This window comes from Mytilus galloprovincialis, chromosome 9 (assembly GCF_965363235.1).
Source record: "Mytilus galloprovincialis chromosome 9, xbMytGall1.hap1.1, whole genome shotgun sequence".
Lineage (NCBI taxonomy): Eukaryota > Metazoa > Mollusca > Bivalvia > Mytilida > Mytilidae > Mytilus > Mytilus galloprovincialis.
The window spans coordinates 79,243,292-79,265,574 of NC_134846.1; the positions used below are offsets into that span (position 1 = coordinate 79,243,292).

A 22,283-nucleotide genomic window follows, 5' to 3' on the forward strand; every position below is an offset into this window, starting at 1 on the left:
TATGACCTCATTATATATGATATTTTATTCCAGGGTAATGCCGTAAAACAGAAAAGGTATCGGTGAAGGTCATTTATGAAGGATTCCGTATTCTGTCGATGAACTGCATGAAATGGCTAATAATGACGAAAGGTCCCCAAAAGGAGTAGATCGTGGTCTGGTGGCAATGTACAAAATTCTTGATGGTCCTACATCTTGGGTTAAGGGTAAATGAGTTGTCTTCTTTAACTAGTATGTAGCATATTAATCTTTTGCAATAAAAAATCTAATAAAATTTGTAGATTTAGCTAACAAAGTCCTTATATTTGTACAAAGTAACATTCGTTTATAGTGGATTTTTTTTTAACGTTGAATAAGCTACAATTAAAAATTACTTGCTAATCCCTCTCTGTGATTACCATTAGATAACTCTGGTGCATGTCCCAATCAAGGGAAAGTAAATAATTCGATTTTCATTCATAGTCTTTTTCAAAAATGATGAACGGTTCTTTATATTGGTATGTAATCATTTTAAACGTTTCAAATTTATGAAATTTTATTCGTACATCAATGTTTTTGATACACCAATAACAAAAACTGAAATATATTGAATTGATACATTTTGTAATTATTCAAAATTATATCAGAAACCTAAACTTAATTATAAAAAAATGAACCTGCTAAGGGGAGACTATACTCGCATAACTTTTTTGAATTGGCACATAATACAACGGAATGTCACTCTTGCATACAAATGGCATATCAGTATAATTAATTAACTCTGCAGTCGTGCTCCACCTTTAATGATGATTCTAAATTATAAATATAACCAAAAGTTGTTTATCTATAGATAGTGAAGACTAATGAAAGCTAACCCACTGTAAAAATATTTCTTTGCAATTTGTTAAAACTTCCTCAGAAAAATGCTCGAGCCACTTGACTTTCATAGCTCAAAATTAAGTTTTACACTATATTTGAATAAAGTAGTGTTAAAAAGATTATTCGCTTTTCAAAGTGTACTTATATAGACGCAATAAAAATCGTATGCTTGCACCATCTTACCGAAATAGGGATTTAATTAAGTCCTGAACATTTCGACATTTCTTTGCTTATTTTTATCAAAACTGGTTTAAACAAATCACAAGTACGTGTTAAGATCCGACTAAATACCTATTTCCCGATATGGTCAGGTAAATTTGCTATAGTATGGAAGAATAATTTGTTATATAAGGCACAGAAAGTCGGTTTTGTTATACTTTAAGGGCATACGATACAGTAGAGATCCCTCGTTGATTTTTTCTTAAAATTTGGATAGAAGGTCAATTTTAATGTGTACTTTTCAAATATGCAAAGAAAAAAGTACCTTCATGGCTTACTTTTTGAGATAATTTGGTTCGAAATTTGCATATTTGGAAGAAAATCCCTGAAATTTCATAAATTATGACTTTTAAAGAAAGTAACAATACTTTTGAACGAAGTCATAACTGAACCGGGTTTTTTGTAAAATATTCCCTTGATCCATGACATCAACATGCTGAAATAAGTTTAAGGTTCAATCAAATCATCATGTTCCGGATTTAGATTGCTATATCCGAAATAAAGAAATTGACCATATTTTTGCGTCTTTTCGGAAGTGCAGAAAAAAATTGATCGTTGATTTTTTCCTGAAATTTTGGCGGAGTGTTCTTGAAACAGTACTTGATTGATTGCAAAAGAAAAAAATTGGGGTCCATGTGCTTGTTTTTTCAATAAAAGCCATATACCTTAATTTTTTACGACGTCTGTCAGTATGGCGCTAAATTACGTTAAATTAAGTTTTAATCGCAACAACGTCGTGCAATCATTCCCGCCGTACACGCGTTCGCTGTCAAGTATATGCAGGTGTTTTTGAAAGCGTTGATACTTATCATAAAAATTTATAAGATGGTTAATAATAAAATAGAAAAAACATTTGTGCTAATCATTTACAAAACAAAATTTGGACAGAAACCTTTTCATAATAAAAAAAAAAAAGATACCATAAATTGACAACAGTATAACCTTCAACAATGACAAAACCGATACCGTATCGTCAACTTTACAAGGTCCCGACGTACTTTGATTTTATTTTTTTTACATTCAAAAGATAATCATCTTTCAAATTTAAATTATAAGCAGTACTTCTTGTTTTATAATAAGAGTGCAATTTAACTCATGCCATTATTGCCTCAATCGACCAAAATGAAGTTGTAATATAATATTTCATAGGAAGTACAGCAGCTGGTATAAGAGAATAATATTGAACGATGTCTTTATCAATAGATAATTAAGTTACATAACCTTTTTACGGCGTATACGTATGAATATGGCGTACTTGTTTGTCTAGAAGTAGAGCTATATTGAAAACACTTTGTTCGTCTGTCTGATTTCTGTACACTTTCTGATCTGTCTGTCTGCAATTAGTGTACATTTGCCGATACTTCAATTTTTATCTCTCAATACATTGAAGTACAATAGGGACATGCTTATACAAATAAGAAGACGTGGTATGATTATCACGGGTTCATACCTTTTCTCATTTCTTTAAGTTTCATTAAAATAACATTTGGATGTCATAAATGTGCAATTAAATATTTGCCGCTGGACATTAAGCAGCTACCAATACTCATAATTAGCTATTGCAGGTCGTTTTGTTCCGAATTGCGTTATTGGTAAAATGTTTTTCAGCATGTGACAGTTTAAGCAACGAATAGTAAGATAGACCCCAATTCCTTGCAATTTTTTTTTCTCTACGTTGAGCAGATTCCGCTGGGTTGTGCAGTTTTGTCAGTTATTCAGTGCCAGACTATAAAGCTCCACAATTCTTCTTCCGTCTTTTCATGTTATACTGTAAGTACTCTCTTCTGTGTCTATCACCATTTATTCAATTTCGTCATGCAAAAATTGAATTTGATTTATTTTTGTACATCTCAAGTATTTCCTTTTAGTTTAATCTCACTGCTTTTGGGTGGATTTCTCCGTCTTTTAGAAACGGTATGGCCACTTTTTTAGCAGATGCTTTTTTTGAAATTCGCGCAACTGAAATTAATGACGTCAGTGAATATTCCGCGAAATATGACTTCTTTTAAAGCGAAGTCGCGAAATGTTAACGTTCTTATTAGAAACATCGCGAAATTACAACGTTCTGGTTACCAACGTCGCGAAAACAACACGAACAGGTTTGAAAACGTTATTATCTGCCCCTGCTACTGTATCGTATTCCCTTAACTGTTTAAGGTTCATGTGGACCCTATGGCTAAAATGGCCGTATTTTCACCTCAAAATTTAATCAGAGTACAGACAAACCTGTGCATCTGGAAAAGATTTAAGGCATAGCATGCTCTAGATAAATAGAATAATCAATTCAAATGCATTGTATGATTTAAAAAATTCATAACTTAAGTTTTAACTGTGGGTCTCATTGGGGTCTACAAGTAAGTGTGACGCGGGATTGCTGATTTTTTGTAAGCGTGACACGTGAAAGTCAACTTATTGAGTCATGTAAGCGGGATACGGGAATCTGACAAAACAGTAAGCGGGATCCAGGATTGGAACCCCCAAGAGACCCCTTAACTGGATTTTGCCGGTCCTGCAGAAGGTGATAAAATTGTTTCTTGCACAAATGTTGAAATGCCAATTTATATTTTTGTTTCCTGCTTCACCAAGTTTGTAAACTCAAGATGCTTCCATGTTTTCACCTCAGTGTTCAAGTGTACAATTATAGTTAATTTTCATGCTTACTCATAGAAGTACCTATTACAAGGAACATAGATATATTGTTAGATATACTGTTCTCAGCTACATGTACATGTATTATGGTATAATCAAATGAAAATGCCTTTGGGTTCCTGTATTAAAGATCTGATGAGCAAGACTTGATTATTCAGATAGTATTTTAATAATGACTAAGAAATATACAGTTGTGGTTGCCGTAGCAACATTATGTTATAAGTTAATGTTCTGAAGGTTTGTGCATAACATTCCCAGAATAATTGAAACATACAATTAATTTAATAAAATGTGTAAAATAAATTTTAAAGTTTAAAGTTTAATTATCACGGTCTCTGTAATGACAATAAAGTTCACATTCTGTCCAATGTACCCACAATCACATAATTGTTTTCAAGCAGAAAAAAGTATATATACAAAAATTGATATTCCAAGTCTAAAAAATCCATTTTATATTAATCGATTTCTTAAAAATACCAAATTTCCAATACTAAATCAACAACCACATACACCCATATTACTTTAAATTAGGATAGAGCGATGTGGTCCACAGCTTTGTTAAAAGCTCAAACTTGTGATCTTTCAATTTTAAAAAAATGAAATTTTATTGATGAAAGTCAGATTTCTGGTCATGATTTGCTAGGATAAAGTGTTATTTTTAGTAGCCTCACAATTAGTAATTTCAGGTTGGGCATGCTTTTGATAAGAATAAATATTACAATTCAATGTACATTTATAACATTTGTTTATGTAAAAGTTCTCTTTAAGCATGTTAAGTTACATGTTTATGGCCTAATTAACACCTTTGATAGTCTAATTATCTGTTGATCACTCGATCTTGGGCTAACTAGTGTCATTACTACGATTTACATGTGTGCAATAATTTAAATGTTTACTTTGCAATTTCCTTCAATCGAGTAAATTTGTAAGCATAGATGAATTGGCTTGTTTCTGAAATCAATTATTTTACTTTAAATTTGTTGAACATTGTCAGTTTTTAAAGACGAACTACAGTATAGTAAGTTAATATGAACATCTCATTTTGCAATGTCATTAAATCATTATAAAATACAATGAAACGTGTGGTTATCATGGCCTCAATTCTTCTCTCCTTTTTTTTTTTAGAAGACTAAAATCCATGAATTTAAAAACCCATTAACACATAACTTTTGCTCAAACCACTAAAATCTATACCCAAAAATGAAAGTACTTTCACAGTATTTGGACTCTTGGAGACTTTCTTTTTGTATACATGTAATTACTATTTGGTAACGACTGATTAGAAAGAAAAAAATATCATCTCTAACAATATTTATAAGGTATACTAATCTTAATTCTGATTCTTGAATTGTATGTCACATTACATGTAATTGTCAAGTAATAATTGTTTGGTGACGGCTAGTCTTAGCAGAATGAAAATAACACTAGTTCTATATACATTTGTTGTGTCCAAAGCAGGGGGGTTTTCCAGATATTTTTAAAGTGGAGGCAAAATTGCAAAAGTGAGTATGAGTTTATGCTAAAAAAGGATACTATATTCCAATCTAAAAAGGGGGGATGTGTGTAAGCCTTCTTAATCCACCACTTTAGTCTTGCATGCTTTTCTGAATCTACTTTTATCAGGAACCCTCAACAGCATAAAAATTGAAAGCCTGAAATGTAAAAATATTTGAATGCTTAAGCAGACTAATATGTAGTACTGTAAAGAATTTTTTTATCATTACAGAAACATTTGTTCAGCCATTCCAGAAAAAGTACCCATACTACCACAGAAGGTTTAACCGAGTACCAACAATTGATCAGTGTGATGTAAATGAAACAGCATGTATATACGAAGCACAGGAACAGTGGAAACGAGACAAGTAAGTTCATCTACATTAGAAGAAGGAAGAATGGTCATGACATCATATCCACTGGTAACTGTGACCATTATATGATTTATATCGTTTTTCTTGTATTGGTACTCCTGTTTTTGTTTTTATTTTACTTGAATATAACTAAAGAATTAAAGTACTTTTTCTGTCATATATTTGAACATACAGTTCACTCTTGTTACCTAAAAGTTTATTCGACTGACTGTGAGTGACTAAAACAAATTGAAATTGCAAGAATTTTGAGACATCAGGAGTAAATATAAGGTAAATCTTCAAATTGGGATAGACATACATTTAAATTTGAGAGAACATGAAGTTTGAAATAAGTTTTAGACAATGAGAGTCAACTGTGTGTTCTTTCTTGAACCTTTTGTAAGTCCATTGGATGAGATTGAAACAGTAAAGGGATGAGATTTTAGAGTATAGTAATTATTAGTTTAACCCACAATCAAGGACTTTGTCAGTGGTTGCCTAATTTCATATCTTCATGTGTTTTGAAAAAAAAGAATTGTTGTCAGGAGACAAGGAGTTGTTGGCCAATCTTTGGCAGTCAATGCTTAATTTATTTATCAATTTTTAAAATCAAAAAGCTAGTTTATCCCTGTTTGAAAGTGGTGGTTGTGTGTCATATCTTTATATTTTTGTATCATTATGGAAATTTGACATTGATTGTAGATTTAAGATAGTCCAAACAAATTAAAGATCCTGTTGATGAGAACTGTTCAGGTATTTGTGTTGGTACTGTAAGTAAATATTACATGCATTATGTATATCAAAAGATTTTAAACTATGATGTAAAAAAAACTAAAAACAAATCTCATTTTCATTACTAGTTATTGCATTACTTTCATTTCATATATAGGTACAAATTAAAGTTATCAATAAGTTCTTCTTTTCATATTTTCAGAATGGTGGACAGTAAAATTGTAAGAATATTGAAAGATCGTTATATAGATTGTAATTACTATGAGGGAGAAGATGCTCCTGTTAAGTGTGCATCTATAGCAGCAGTGAGTGAGGAGGCAGCTACAAACTGGTTTATAAAATGTATGTATCCAAACACTGTTGTTTCTCTCATCAAAATAATCTTTCTTCACAAAAAACTTTGAACTTTGAAATCTGTCTTTAAGAAAAATTTTGCTGGTACAACAATATTTGTACTGGCCTGTGTTGTAAGATTTTTTATTAAGGTGGTACCTAACACTACACGGAGAAAACTCTGTAAAATCAGCTAAACGTTTTAATCACGTCGTATTGTTAAGGATATATTAAGCTTCTCAATGATTAAAATTAGTGTTTGTCAGTGGCGTAGCCAGGGTTGAAATGATGTGGATGCCAAACTGTTGCCGAGCATAGCGAGGCGAATTTTTTTTTAGAGATCTTTTTATGCAGAAAATTATATATTTTTTTCTGACATTTCCTATTTGCACGTGTACTCCCCCAGAATCCATCACTTGTTAGATTTTTTATGTAATTTCAAAATACCCACCCATTTATATATTTCCAACATAATTTTATTGTTTTCTCAAAACTATTATCATTCAATTCATAAACATGATAAATATTTGATGTAAAAGTTTCCACCAAATCTTATATTTGACATCTCAAAAACGGACCCATTACAGCGGCACTTCTGTATATGCTGGAACTTCGGAATATAGGAACCGAAGTGATTATTCTTTCACTTAACGCGTTGCAGGGGACATGGAAATATAGGGCATCCGTCCCTCCGTCTGTTCGGTCTTGTTGGCACTCATGTGTATAATTCTTTCCAGATTTTTATTAAAAAACTTAAATCATCAGCAATCTCTTTGACACTATCAAAAATAAGTCCTGATCAAATATTTTTAACCGGTTATGCCCCTTTGAAATAAAAATTATAATGGAAATCCCATTGCATTTGCTCTGAAGCTTTTATTTCTCTTTAGATATTATTTTTAGTTATTTTCTTGCTTCTTGGATAGATAAAAAAAATTGCAATATGGGGGGCATTGGCTCTTCTTTTATTGAAAAAATATTATTTGTATCTAGATGGAAACGGGTAAATATAAGCCAATTAATTATCATACTCTATTTTTTTTTCAATTCATGTTTTTATCACTTCTTCTTTCAAGTCAGAGGAAACGATACCAGGATATAAATGGTGGTTTAGTTGTTAGTAACGTTGCTACGTCAGATGTAGAAGCATCTCTCCGCTTGGCCCAATTTCAGATGAGACATCTCCAGGGGTTTGCCTGTCATCATCCTCTGTCTGGGCTTGCCGTAGCTGACGACATAGACTTTTCACGAAAAAAGTCAGAAAGTCAGAACACTTTTCTGCGATTGATACATCTTGTTTACATAAACTTATTGATCATACATAAAAGACCGTGCATACTGCTTTAGAAATGATTGGACGTTATCCTCATATCTCCATCCTTGTTACATTTGGATACATACGAGTTCAACTCCTACGAATACATTTTTTAATTTTTAAAAAAAATTTTTTTTTTATTAAAATGATGTGGATGCTTGAGCATCTGAGCATACATGCAAGCTACGCCACTGTTTGTCAAACTGCTATGTATCCAACCATTTTTTTCTGAGAAAGTGATTGGTTCATTTGTTTTGAAAAAAAGTAAATATTTTGTCTAAATTTTATGAAAATTAAACAAGCCAAATTAATTTAAGTAAGGTGTTGGGTACCACCTTAATTAAAATGAAGACTGCATTATTCATTGTCAGTAACATTTTTAACAAATCTGAACTTGTTAGCATTACACAATTTATGTTATTTAAAATCAGACTTAATCAGTACATGTAAAGTCCAAAACAGAAATAAGGAAGTGATTATAAAGATGTTCTATGACAACTAATAAATTATTTTGATCAAGCTTTATTTTAAGGAAGCTGGCTTGTCATGTTTTGGATTTTTTGTCAGATTTTCGGAATCCTCTGGTTTTATACATTTGAATGCCTTGAAAAAATTTGCCCGGTGACCCCCATTTTTCTTTTTGTAAATATTTTGCATGTATAATGATAAGCCATCTGTAATAGTCTTATAGAATTTTAATTACTTTTTAACAGTTTTTGAGAACTTCAACCTGTCAATGATAAAGCTATGAAAAGTCAAGAGAGAATATTTTCCCGCCAAAATTTCAATGGCTTATATCTCGAAAACAAGTACGGTGACCTATATATATTTTTTGCTCTTTGGATTTCTTTATTAATTTCCTATCAATATAAACTAGTGTTTTGAAAAGTTAATTACTTTGAAACTGAGAAGCGAACTCCCTTAAAGAAGGTAGAAGTGAAATGCTTCATACCTCGTGTAAAGATGTCTTTTGTTACAAACTTTCCATCTGTCATATGTTTGATGTCATTGACCTTATTTTTATGGTTCAGTGACTTCTAGAAAAAAAATTGTTTGTTCATGTGAAATATTCACTTTATATGAGTAATAGGATAACTATGTTTTGTGTATAAGTTCCTCGCAATGTCTACATGTCCATCAGATAGAGGTCACCTCACATGGACCACATTTCAAGGGTCAGTGATCAAGGTTTAGTTTGAATCTCATTTACTGTAAGCTATACATTGTACTAAACTTTATTTGGAAAATGGATAAATAAAATTTTTGGCAGTGATTAGATATTGTAAACAAATTTAATAAAAATATCAAAATAGAATGATCATCAGATTACTGAAGTGAAATATTAGACTTGAGTACACTTTAAATAGGGACACAGTTCCATCAATTGTCATAATGATGGTAGTTTGGTACAATTTGATACACATGTTCTATGTGAATGTATGAAAATACTACACTAATGTAACTTAATTAACTATAGCCACAGCTAACCTTCCCAATCCTGTTACATTGAAACTTGCACACCTTTTTTTTTTGCAGTATAAATTTTTGAAAACATTACTTGCAATGTATTGCACACCTTTTTTTACAGTCCAAGTTTTGGAAAACATTTCTTAAAATGTATTCAGACTTCTCAGGTAGTATGTCACTATGTGGTTGTGCACCTAATTTTTTCTTGTAAAAAAAGTTATCCTTGTGTGAAGAGAACATTTTTTAAAGTCTTTTAAAGAATACTGAGATTTTACAACTTTTGATTTTATTCTTGCATGTTTTATAAGTATAACTTATTCATCCTTTGTAGATGGTAATTTATACAACATGGATTTTATTCTTGCATGTTTTTTAAGTATAACTTATTCATCCTTTGTAGATGGTGATTTATACAACCTGGATTTTATTCTTTTATGTTTTTTAAGTATAACTTATTCATCCTTTGTAGATGGTGATTTACACAACTTGGATTTTATTCTTTCATGTTTTTTAAGTATAACTTATTCATCCTTTGTAGATGGTGATTTAGGATATAATTCTACTGTTGTTGAGGCTTACATGAAACAAAAGCATAGAATGATCTGGGAAAGACGAAAGTCACCTGAAGCTGTGTAGATGGCTCTGACAGTTTGAATCTTTAAAAAAAACATTGTGAAAAGAACGATATTTGTTTGAATTAGTGTATTATAAGGACAAATAAATTTATGTTTGTTGAAACCTTGACTCATTTTATTGTTGGGCATAGTTTTTTATTTGTTAGTTTTATGATCTGAAGACCTGACTTTTTTAATCTTCAGGATCAAAAATAACTTGTATATTCTTGCTTTAAAATTCTCACCAGCCCCACATAATACAGTATCTCTGAAACATATCTTTAAAGTAGTATTAACCTTTCTATCAAACAGAAAATATTTCACTTTGACCTCTGTGCTAGTGTTTCAAAAAAACTCTAAAAATGGCCAATAGCAGCAGATTGAGAAATGAGGTTTAGGCAAATAATTTTATGGGAAGAAAAATATAGCACAGTAAGCACACAGCATAAGTAAAGAACAAAATGTCAATCTGTGACAATTAAAAAAAAAGGTGTTCTTTTAGCACTTAATAAACTATGTTGAGGAAACAAAAATTGGAAACTGAAATACAGGAATTTTAACAATACCAGTTCAACAAAACAAATTTACATGTGGCAGTATAAGCCTAGCGTTTAGCCTTCCTAGGTCTATTAGGTCTGTTGTTGTAAACATTTTCTAAAATCTTTTTCTCTGAACCTACAAAACCGTTTTGAACTGTTCCTTTGCATATCCAATACAAAGTTTTTGTATTTTACTCTTGTCTGTCAAGAATAATGACTGCCTTGGCTAAAAAAGAACAGCTGGGTAACATGCATTTATTGTCATATGTCTTATAAACTATAAAAGAACTTATCTGATAGTGACAAACACGCTTAGAATGTTGAGATCTACATATTTCCTGTTTGCACACAGGAGTTATTACCCTTAACTGACAATTTTTGGCTAATTTTCATTTTTATGCCTATTAAATCAAATTCTGTATGAGATAGGTATAAACTGCTATTGGAAAGGAAAAAAAACAAAACAGAATGAGTTTAGTGTTAACCTGGTTATTTACAATGTTTTCCAGAGTGATATGTGACATATAAATATAATGACTTGTTTTCAGTGGTATTCATTTTATAGGAAATTTAAATTTCTCCTCGAAACCGATTGCAGTATTACAAATGATAAATATTTCAATACTTTTATTGTACAATATGCATACAGCTGACTTTACTGTATGGATTTTGCTCATTGTTGAAGGCTGTACAGTGACCTATAGGTGGTAATATCTATGTCATTTGGTTTCTGGTAAAGAATTATCTCATTGGTAATCTTACCACATTTTCTTACTTTTATATTGTTAAAACATAGCATTTTACTAAGTGGACAATCAATTTGATAAGTTTAAAGACAGGTCTTCAACACCATGCCCAACAGATAAAAGGAAAAACAGCAAGAAAATAAAATAAAATGGTGTATTTCGCATCAATCAGCCAGTTTTAGGATAAAAAAGGTGCTCAAAAAAGGGTAAGCAATTTCTACTACACTTATTTTTATTGCTCCACTCTAAAAGTGAGGGATGTATTGCAATCACGTTGTCTGAAAATGTTTTAGTCACACTTTTTTTTCTCAAACTAAAACACTGAATTATTTCATATTTGGTCAACAACTCAGCATCGATGTCTGGTAACATTAATTATTTTTGAGATCTTTCCAATAACTTCTTTCTGTCTACCGATACTTTGGATTTTTAAAATGATGAATGAACCTTAACATTTTTCTTCATACTTTTGGGAAAGTATTCAATAGAATGACTTAATATTTGGTGACCAGCTCAATCGTGATGTGCTTTTATGGAATCTGCCACACAATTACTTTCTGTCTCTGGATACTTTAAATTACTAGTGGAGGTTATATAATGCTTAGCACAACAATAGTGCATTCTTGTAAAATCTTGATTGCATTAAAATTACTTTTTTAGTTGTTCTATTTTAAAAATGATTTGTTAATAACTTAAATGGCACATTGATTAAGGTATTGATGAAGTTTCATCTTTAATGGATACAATTATTTTCAAATTGGTTTTAAATTTAGAAGCATTATTGTAAAAGATACTCTATAGTAAATGTAATGAAATTCAATTCAATAATAACTTAGGAATTTCCTTTGGTTTTATGAATTTATTACTGAAGATCCAATGTACTGTAAACTTTATATTGGTCAATACAATTGTTAACTTTCTTCCATGTAATTGTAGAACATGTACCACTTATCTATTTTGTTTCAGATATCTTGGATTCAAATGTTTTTTTTCTTCTAAAAGTTGGTGTCCCTTCTAAGTTCAATATGTTGTCATGAGGGATGATACATTTGGGTCTGTTTACCACTCTGGGGCACTTACGTCATCCCCAGTTTCAGGTGGAGTACATTTTCTTAATGAAGTCATGAGTTTTCTGTGTAGTGTTTGACATTCTTTTTCTTTTTTTGTTGATTTTGTTTTTGTTGATTTTGTTTTTTTTTTGTTTTTCTTTGACTTGGCCTGGGAACTTATTCATTTTCAGCAAAATTTATGAAAGGGGGTACAAGTTTTCAACATAGATCCTTAAAACATTTATACAGGAAGGTTGCAAATATCTTGAAGTTGTTCTCCTGCTATTTTTTTCAGACTTTAGAACTTTTTTTTCTAGCAAAATTTATAAAAGAGGGTTTTAAGTTTTATGTAAACAAATCCTATTACAGTTTTCTTAGATCTAAAACCATGAAACTTCACAGGAAGATTGCAAATATATTGAAGTTGTACACTTTATAATAATTATATGGAACTGTATAAGGATTTTTTTTTACTTCTTTTTTTCCAGACATGACCTTCAACAATACTGATCAATTTTAAACATGTTTAAATCAGAGGCAGAACCAGTCATTTTTGTCCCTCCCCTAAAAAAACCCACCAAAAACCAATTGAAAATTTATTCATGAATTCATCTTCATTACTTCATTACTGTTAATTAAAGTTCCTTATTTTAGATATCTATTTGTAAATAGAATTATGACTTTTGGCGTTAGCCTGGACAATGTATTTGGTCAATTTTTGGTATGATTAAACATTAATAATTTAACTTTCAGTTAGGGATGACATCAAAAGTTCAATGAAGGATAAAAAACTTAATTCACATAGTTGTTTCACTAACCCCCACCCCCTTCTTAACTTAATTTGGTAAAAATTGATTGACCCATATGGATAAATGTAAAAATCAATGTCGGATAACCAAATCTTGTAGCAGTTCAACCCCCCACCCCCAAACTATTTGAATTAATTTTTTTATCTTACATTGATCTTTTGATGTTGTCCCTTACTGTCCATAGATATGAAAGAAGATGTTGTTAAAAGTTCGCTAAGCAAATGTTTTCAGATACGTTTTTTACATGTTAAACAAACAGTCAAATTAAATACGAGTCTTGTATATGTATTGTATATTTTCTATTATCATCAAAAAGTTAAGTTTTGTTAGGATAATCATCCTAATTATCCTTGGACAGGTAAAATGGAAATTTTTTGGGACTTTTATTGAGGTTAAACGGCTTACTGATTTCCACAGTTTAAATTTTGTTGTTAATCAGTTATATAAAGATGTCACTATAGTTTAACAAGGATTTAAAACAGAATTACCTGAACAGGTCACATGTATAGTAAGTTTACTTTTAATTCTGTATTATTAAGATCTAAGTATTTAAATTTGATATTTAACTTGGGAAGCTCAAGAAACTAATGTTAAAATGTCTATGCAAAATAGATACTTGGTTAGATTTTTGATTTGAAAAGAGTATAGAATGAAATTTTAGTTTTACTGTGGAGAGTGGTTTAATAATTAGCTGCTTTTATCAGATAGTATGCATTTCGTTATATATATCAGTTTGAGGTTATTTCTATTTGATCAACTGATATTTTTTAGTTTAACATTTGTTTAGCTGGATTATAGAGGATACCCTACATTTTTTCAAGGATAACCATTTATATGGAAATTATTTTTTGGAGAAAAACAACTTTGAAATGAAGTATGTGTGTGAATTTTGTAGTTTAAGTTTATAAGTAACAATATTTATACTTTTTATACAAAACGTTTTGGGTTGCTGTCACATTGTTTTTTTACCTAAAATCATTTATTAATGTCCTACATATTGTGTTAATGTATTTCAATTTAGAGATCATGTATATATATATATATATATGAAAGCTTGGGTAAATGTACAACATGGAGTTGTCTTTGCTATCCTCTATACTGTTTGTCTCTCCTGCAACAAATGTCAAATGTTGAGGCCAAATAAAATAGTATGTATGGTTCCAGTTACATCTAAAAAAAACAGTGCTTAATAAATAATGACAAGATGCTTTAGGTTAGACTATCATTAAGACTTAAAAGTATTTGGCCTGAGACAAATAGATATTTTATTGCAGTCAAACTTGTAATTTTTAGGTTACAGTTACATTTTATGAATGGTTTTACGTTTTTGTTTGATCAATTACTTCATCAATCCTTCAGTTAATTTTAAGAAAAGAAAACTGTCTGGGGTATCCATCCATGAGAAATTCAGTATGTGCACAGAAAAATACACAAAAAAGCAAAGAAACATCACTTTTATTGCTGTTATTCATCTCAAAGTTACAGCGAGACCTTCAATACAGTGCAAAATCTGTCACCTGACTGAAGTTTAAAACAACCCCTAGCCCTGGTTTCAGCCGTGTTACAAACCTTATAAAGGAAGCTCTTCATGATCAAGAGAGAGTGCCCAAAGCTAAATTTTTAAAATCAACTTTTGATTTCAATATCTTATTGAATATAAAAAGTTTTAGGACTCTTTAAAGCTACTTTGGCTACTGCTCTGTGGTGCTATTTAAAAAGGATATATACTTTGACATGTGCCTAGGGTTCCAAAAAAATACTGTAAGAATGAAAGGGTTGAATCGTTTCAGTGCAGAAGCATTTTTCTTATACAGTGGTTGTTGTTTGTGTATGTGTTACATATTTGTTTTTTGTTCATTTTTTTTACATAAATAAGGCCGTCAGTTTTCTCGTTTGAATTGTTTTACATTGTCTTATCGGGGCCTTTTATAGCTGACTATGTGGTATGGGCTTTGCTCATTGTTGAAGGCCGTACAGTGACCTATAGTTGTTAATTTCTGTGTCATTTTGGTCTTTTGTGGATAGTTGTTTCATTGGCAATCATACCACATCTTCTTTTTTATATTTGTTTGAATTCATCAAAAATTGAATAATTGGGGTTCTTTGATATGCCGAATCTAACTGTGTATGTAGATTCTTAATTTTTGGTCCCATTTTCAAATTGGTCTACATTAAAGTCCAAAGGGTCCAAAATTAAACTAAGTTTGATTTTATCAAAAAATGAATTCTTGGGCTTTTTTGATATGCTGAATCTAAACATGTACTTAGATTTTTGATTATGGGCCCAGTTTTCAAGTTGGTTCAAATCAGGATCCAAAATTATTACATTAAGTATTGTGCAATAGCAAGAAATTTTCAATTGCACAGTATTCAGCAATAGCAAGAAATCTTCAATTGCACAGTATTGTGCAATAGCAAGAAATTTTCAATTGCACAGTATTGCGCAATAGCAAGAAATCTTCAATTGCACAGTATTGCAATAGCAAATATTTTCAATTGCACAGTATTGCGCAATAGCAAGAAATATCTAATTGCACAATATTGTGCAATAGCAAGAAATTTTCAATTGGAGTTATCTTTCTTTGTTCAGAATAGTAGTTGAATCAACTTAAATCATTGTTTTATACAATATACAATGTATATTCACTTTTACTACCAAACAATCTTTACCATTCAGTGATAACAAGCACTTTATTTTACATTTTAATATTTTATGATGTATTTAAGAGTAGTTATTGTTGCAAACTCCATTAGAAATTTGAATTGATATCAGTTTTGGAAAAAGGGAAAGGGGGATGTGAAAAAAAAATGGGAGGGGGGTTAAATTTTTCTCATTTCAGATTTCATAAATAAAAAGAAAATTTCTTCAAACATTTTTTTGAGAGGATTAATATTCAACAGCAAAGTGAATTGCTCAAAGGCAAAAAAAATCTTTTAAGTTCATTAGACCACATTCATTCTTTGTCAGAAACCTATGCTGTGTCAACTATTTAATTTTAGATTTAAATAAGTTTGAAGAAGAAATCTTTAATTGATTTGTAAAATCTTGACATTTGTTTTGTGTAAAAAACCCCTATAATGTCAAAACTTGATCACAATCCAAATTCAGAGCTGTATCACACTTGAATGTTTTGTCCATACTTGCCCCAACTGTTCAAGGTTCGACCTCTGCGGTCGTATAAAGCTGCGCCCTGCGGAGCACCTGGTTGATATTTGGGCCCGGTTATCAAATTGGTCCACATTGAGGTCTAAAGGGTCTAAAATTGAACATTATTTGATTTCATCAAAAATTGATTTCTTGGGGTTCTATGATATGCTGAATCTAACCATGTATTTAGATTTTGGTATTGGACCATAATATATAGGTCCAATTTAAAATTTTTAAGTTTTTAAGTTTAAGTTTTTAGACCACATTCATTCTGTGTCAGAAACCTATGTTGTGTCAACTATTTAATCACAATCCAAATTCAGAGCAGTATCAAGCTTAAATGTTGTGTCCATACTTGTCCCAACTGTTCAGGGTATGACCTCTGCGGTCGTATAAAGTTGTGCCTTGCGGAGCATCTGGTTTGATATGCTGAATCTAAACATATACTTAGATTTTTTATTATGGGCCCAATTTTCAAGTTGGTCCAAATCCGGGTTCAAAATTAAACTTTGTTTCATTTCAACAAAAATTGAATCCTTGGGGTCCTTTGATATACTGAATCTAAACAAGTATTAAGATTTTTGCTTATAGGCTCTGTTTTTAAGTTGGTCCAAATCGGGGTCCAAAATTAAAGTTTGTTTGATTTCAACAAAAATTGAATCCTTGGGGTCCTTTGATATGCTGAATCTAAACCTGTATTTAGATTTTTGATTATAGGCCCAGTTTTCAAGTTGGTCCAAATTGCGGTCCAAAATTAAACTTTGTTTGATTTCAACAAAAAATCAATATATGGGGTTCTTCAATATGCTGAATCTAACCATGTATTTAGATTTTTGATATTTAGGCCCGGTTATCAAATTGGTCCACATTGAGGTCTAAAGGTTCAAAATTGAACTTTATTTGATTTCATCAAAAATTGAATTCTTGGCGTTTCTTTGTTAAGCTGAATCTAACCATGTATTTAGATTTTTGATCTTGGACCATAAAACGTACAGCCAATTTTGCATAGTTATTATTTTTGTACTTAAAATCTGTAGTACTGAAAATTTACTTTTGATATTTAGTACTATTTCTTTACTTTAAAATTATTGTACTATTTACATACCTGTATTTTACAGTACTTGATTTGTACTTAAAATTTTGGTACAGAAATAATACCAAAAGGGATCACAATATTCCATGTTTGAAAATCATAATTTTAAGAGATTTAAAATAGACATACTATCAAAATGCTGAAAATGTAACCAAAAATATGTAGTACTTGAATTTTCAAGTACAAATCTAGTACTGTAAAATACAAGTACCTAAATATTACAATAATTTTAGAGTAACAAAATAGTACTGAATTTCCAGTACTACAAATTTTTGGTACATACATAGTACCTATGCAAAATTGGCTGTGTAGGTAATGTCCAATTTAAAATTTTAAGTTTTTAAGTTTAAGTTCTTAGACCACATTCATTATGTGTCAGAAACCTGTGTTGTGTCAACTGTTTAATCACAATCCAAATTCAAAGCTGTATCAAGCTTGAATGTTGTGTCCATACTTGCCCCAATGTTCAGGGTTCGAACTCTGCAGTTGTATAAAGCTGTGCCCTGCGGAGCATCTGGTTTTATATAAAATAGAAGTTGTGGTATGATTGTCAATGAGACGACTCTCAACAAGAGACCAAATGACACAGGAATTAACAGCTTTGGGTCACTGTACGGTTGCATTGGGGTTAAATATATATTTAAAAAAAATATATATATTTAAGCCTGAAGACATAATCTCTAATCTTATAGTCAAGTAAAAGTCACTGATAAGAAGATAATTCATTTCAAATATTTATATAGTTATTGAAATGAAATTTTATTCTTATAATTTGCATTGGGGTTAAATATATATTTAAAAAAATATATATATATTTAAGCCTGAAGACATAATCTCTAATCTTATAGTCAAGTAAAAGTCACTGATAAGAAGATAATTCATTTCAAATATTTATACAGTTATTGAAATGAAATTTTATTCTATCCTTTTTTGGTATGGAAAATATACCTAAAGCTAATAATTACTGGCTATTTTTTGACACATCATAAATCTCTATTACTCACATATTATATTTGATAAATGTATGAATATATGATATTAAAAATCACCCAAACAATATTTGTATTACATTGTACTTATATGGTCAGAAACTTTTTAACTTTTCAAATATTTTGAGAACATTTTAACCAACACTTGTGTAACAGTACAACATTTTGAAGTATATTAAAATATCAAGTTAATGAAAGTGTTTGTTCATTATTTCATGCAGGTAAACCCAGGCATAGATTACCGTAGCCGTATTTGGCACAACTTTTCGGAATTTTGGATCCTCAATGCTCTTAAACTTTGTACTTGTTTGGCTTTATAAATATTTTGATATGAGCATCACTGATGAGTCTTATGAAGATGAAACGCACGTCTGGCGTACTAAATTATAATCCTGGTACCTTTGATAACTATTAATATAATAGTATGGATGTATTTAAAAGCAATTAATAAATTTTGATGTCAAAGTTCAATATGTAGAATTATTGACAATAATGAACATCTAGTATATAAACTGTAATGAATCTTACCATATTATCATACAAATCTGTTTTTGATATTTCTACAAAGTTTAAAAATTTTAATTATGTCTAGAATAATTAGATTTTTTAAAAGATATTTCCTTTACTTAAAATAACTTGCAAGGTAATATATATATATATATATATATATATATGTGTACAGGGATTAATGGTAATAATTTTATTGCCTTTAAATTTCTAGCTACATGTACATTTTATCTGATTTATCATAAGGTGAAACAAGACACCAGGAAAACAGAAGGCTTAAAATAAGATATGGAAATTTCACGATTGTGATTAGTTTTTAAGAATTATTCAGAAGAGGAATAATATCACATAAGGAAAGGCTTGTTTATCATGTAAGTATTTATTAGTAATTAAATTACAAATGTAGTGCTCTTGTTTACACTGTCAAATTTGTAGTACAGGTACTATAGTAATCAAATAATTTCTGGGATTTTGTCTGACCAAAGAACATGAACACAGCTTTAATTAGGGCCACCAATAGGTCTTCATTGAATACAACCAGAAAATATAATTTGGAGTACAATCCATTGCAATTATAGTTATATGAGAGTTGATGGATGATCCAGCTGCAAATATTGCATACACAGTCACGCATGTGAATGAAATATGAATAAGAGGTAGCTGATAATCATTATTATCAAAAAGACGGTTTAAAAATGTTTTACAATACTTTAATTAAGAACCAAAAAAAAAGACGTCTTCAAAATGAGATAACTTAGAAACAAAATGTTGTCAATGAGTGCAACAGATAATATTTCATTTGTTCCATGTGTCTTCTTGACATAAATTTTACATTGCATTATCATGTTTATATCACGTAGCTTTATATTCAAAGTGAATATCACGTACTAGTATTATCCTGTTTATATCACGTAGCTTTATATTCAAAGTGAATATCACGTTGTATTATCACGTTTATATCACATAGCTTTATATTCAAAGTGAATATCACGTTGTATTATCATGTTTATATCACGTAGCTTTATATTCAAAGTGAATATCACGTTGTATTATCACGTTTATATCACATAGCTTTATATTCAAAGTGAATATCACGTTGTATTATCACGTTTATATCACATAGCTTTATATTCAAAGTGAATATCACGTTGTATTATCACGTTTATATCACGTAGCTTTATATTCAAAGTGAATATCACGTTGTATTATCATGTTTATATCACGTAGCTTTATATTCAAAGTGAATATCACGTTGTATTATCACGTTTATATCACATAGCTTTATATTCAAAGTGAATATCACGTTGTATTATCACGTTTATATCACATAGCTTTATATTCAAAGTGAATATCACGTTGTATTATCATGTTTATATCACGTAGCTTTATATTCAAAGTGAATATCACGTTGTATTATCACGTTTATATCACGTAGCTTTATATTCAAAGTGAATATCACGTTGTATTATCACGTTTATATCACGTAGCTTTATATTCAAAGTGAATATCACGTTGTATTATCACGTTTATATTACGTAGCTTTATATTCAAAGTGAATATCACGTTGTATTATCACGTTTATATCACGTAGCTTTATATTCAAAGTGAATATCACGTTGTATTATCATGTTTATATCACGTAGCTTTATATTCAAAGTGAATATCATGTTGTATTATCACGTTGATATCATGTGGCTTTATCCGCAAGGTGAATATCATGTTTGAAGAACGTTTATATCACATTGTGCTCACAACCTGAAAATTACGTTTCTGCTCATTTCACGTTCTACTCAAGTGCGGGTATGAACAACGTGTATATCTTGTGATTCCAATGTTAAAATCACGTTGGAAAATATTGCCTGTGATATATATGACGAGTTAAGTCAAATTCTAATTGATTTTTGTAAATGTAAGAAATTACTGTCAATGTCTGGGAGAGGGGTTGGGGAGATGACAGATAAGTTTAAATCTGGCACATTTGATCTATCAATCATAGTTGAGATTTTTAATCATTGTTCAAGTCCTTACAATCACATGTGAATACAGAAATGTCTAATTTCATCTCCCATGGTCCTTAGTGGATAAATGCCTCAGTCATGCTGAAGTAGATAGCATCTACATATTTTGTATCACAATAATTGACTTAATGTATATGAAATCAAACATCTAGAACTAGGCTTTCTTCCTGAAATATTATAAGTACAATTTTAGTAAAAAATAATTATTTAAAGAGAACATTAATCTGTAGAGCATGACTTTAACCCTCTTGGAAGGTGGATTTTTCTATCAGCTAGATGTTGTGTTAAATTTGGAATCCAGATCAATCTGTTGCAGTTTGTTATATATCTTTTTTTTTAAAAGATTTCTATCCTAAAGTCAATATAGAACTTCTATGATTGATTACAAAAAGTAGTGAAAAAGGCTTTCAAAATAAAATCACTTAACTATCATAATTACCATATGTAACTTAAGAAAATACAAATGTAGTGATTTATGAGTTTGAGATCCAAACTAAAATGGCAAATTCAATATGCTAAACAGAACCAAAAAATTGACAATACACACTTGATAATGAAAAGAATCGAAAAGATGTTATTTTCCAAAGGGAACAAAAAGAAAAAAATCAGTTTTCTTTTCATATTGTTATTTTGTTATTCAATGATTGTATTTTAGTTCAAACATTTAACTGAATGTTCATATCTTATTTCCATTTAATTTAATTGAACTGACCGTATTTGAAACTAGTCATTTTGGTTTTTAATGAAGTGTTTGAATATTGATAGATGAGTGTTTCCAAAAAACTAAATAAAAACTTTAAATGCTGAGATATAAAAAAATAAATAAATGATAAATGAAGTGTATTTAAAATAAATACAACTTAAACTTTCTCACTATTAAATATTTATCAAAAAATAAATCCATGGTTTATGTATAAACTAAAACTAATTATTTATAATTACCAGTAACCAAATTTGGTTTCATCAGTTTTGTTTTCTATGCGTTCATTATTTCTGTTTGTGGGAAAATTTTGGTTGATTATTTTGGGAATCAGTGAAGCATGACTGGAGCGGCCCCATCTAAGGCAGTCTGTGGGCCAAAACACAAAAAAGTAAAGCTAGCTTATGTTTAAAAAGTTATACATGTACAATGTTAAATATATTTGTGTTACAGAACTGAAGTAGAATAAAATGGAGTACAGTAATAAAGATGTCTTTAATAACTCAGGAAAAGAAACAAAAAGTGATGTTATGGAAAAAAATGATTCAAAACCACAATTACATCAACTTACAACAGAATCAGAGGTACCCATGGTTACTACAAATCCTACACCAACTAGAACACTGCAAACAAAGTTTGTGTTTATTTTAC

At 30.2% G+C, this 22,283-nt stretch overlaps 2 protein-coding genes across 2 annotated transcripts in view; both read left to right on the plus strand.

Annotated features, from left to right (window-relative positions):
• Window positions 1-44: 44 nt before the first annotated feature.
• Window positions 45-10,158, plus strand: LOC143046066 (NADH dehydrogenase [ubiquinone] 1 beta subcomplex subunit 10-like). Its single transcript, XM_076219043.1, has 4 exons — window positions 45-206; window positions 5,453-5,588; window positions 6,508-6,647; window positions 9,959-10,158. The coding sequence occupies exons 1-4, from the start codon at window positions 113-115 to the stop codon at window positions 10,054-10,056; spliced, it is 468 nt and encodes a 155-aa protein (XP_076075158.1). The 5' UTR covers window positions 45-112; the 3' UTR covers window positions 10,057-10,158.
• An 8,966-nt stretch (window positions 10,159-19,124) lies between these two features.
• Window positions 19,125-22,283, plus strand: part of LOC143046067 (uncharacterized) — a 35,585-nt gene continuing 32,426 nt past the window's right edge. The window contains exons 1-2 of the mRNA XM_076219044.1: window positions 19,125-19,285; window positions 22,086-22,266. Coding sequence (XP_076075159.1) covers window positions 22,103-22,266 — 164 coding nt within the window. The 5' untranslated portion in view covers window positions 19,125-19,285; window positions 22,086-22,102. The remainder of the gene's footprint in view (window positions 19,286-22,085; window positions 22,267-22,283) is intronic.

Excerpts from the sequence above, each read along its gene's own strand:
- LOC143046066 (XM_076219043.1), top strand. The coding sequence starts at position 113 with ATGGCTAATAATGACGAAAGGTCCCCAAAAGGAGTAGATCGTGGTCTG. Across the intron at positions 5,589-6,507 it reads GAACAGTGGAAACGAGACAA|AATGGTGGACAGTAAAATTG; the intron begins GTAAGTTCATCT and ends TCATATTTTCAG. Across the intron at positions 6,648-9,958 it reads TACAAACTGGTTTATAAAAT|ATGGTGATTTAGGATATAAT; the intron begins GTATGTATCCAA and ends CATCCTTTGTAG.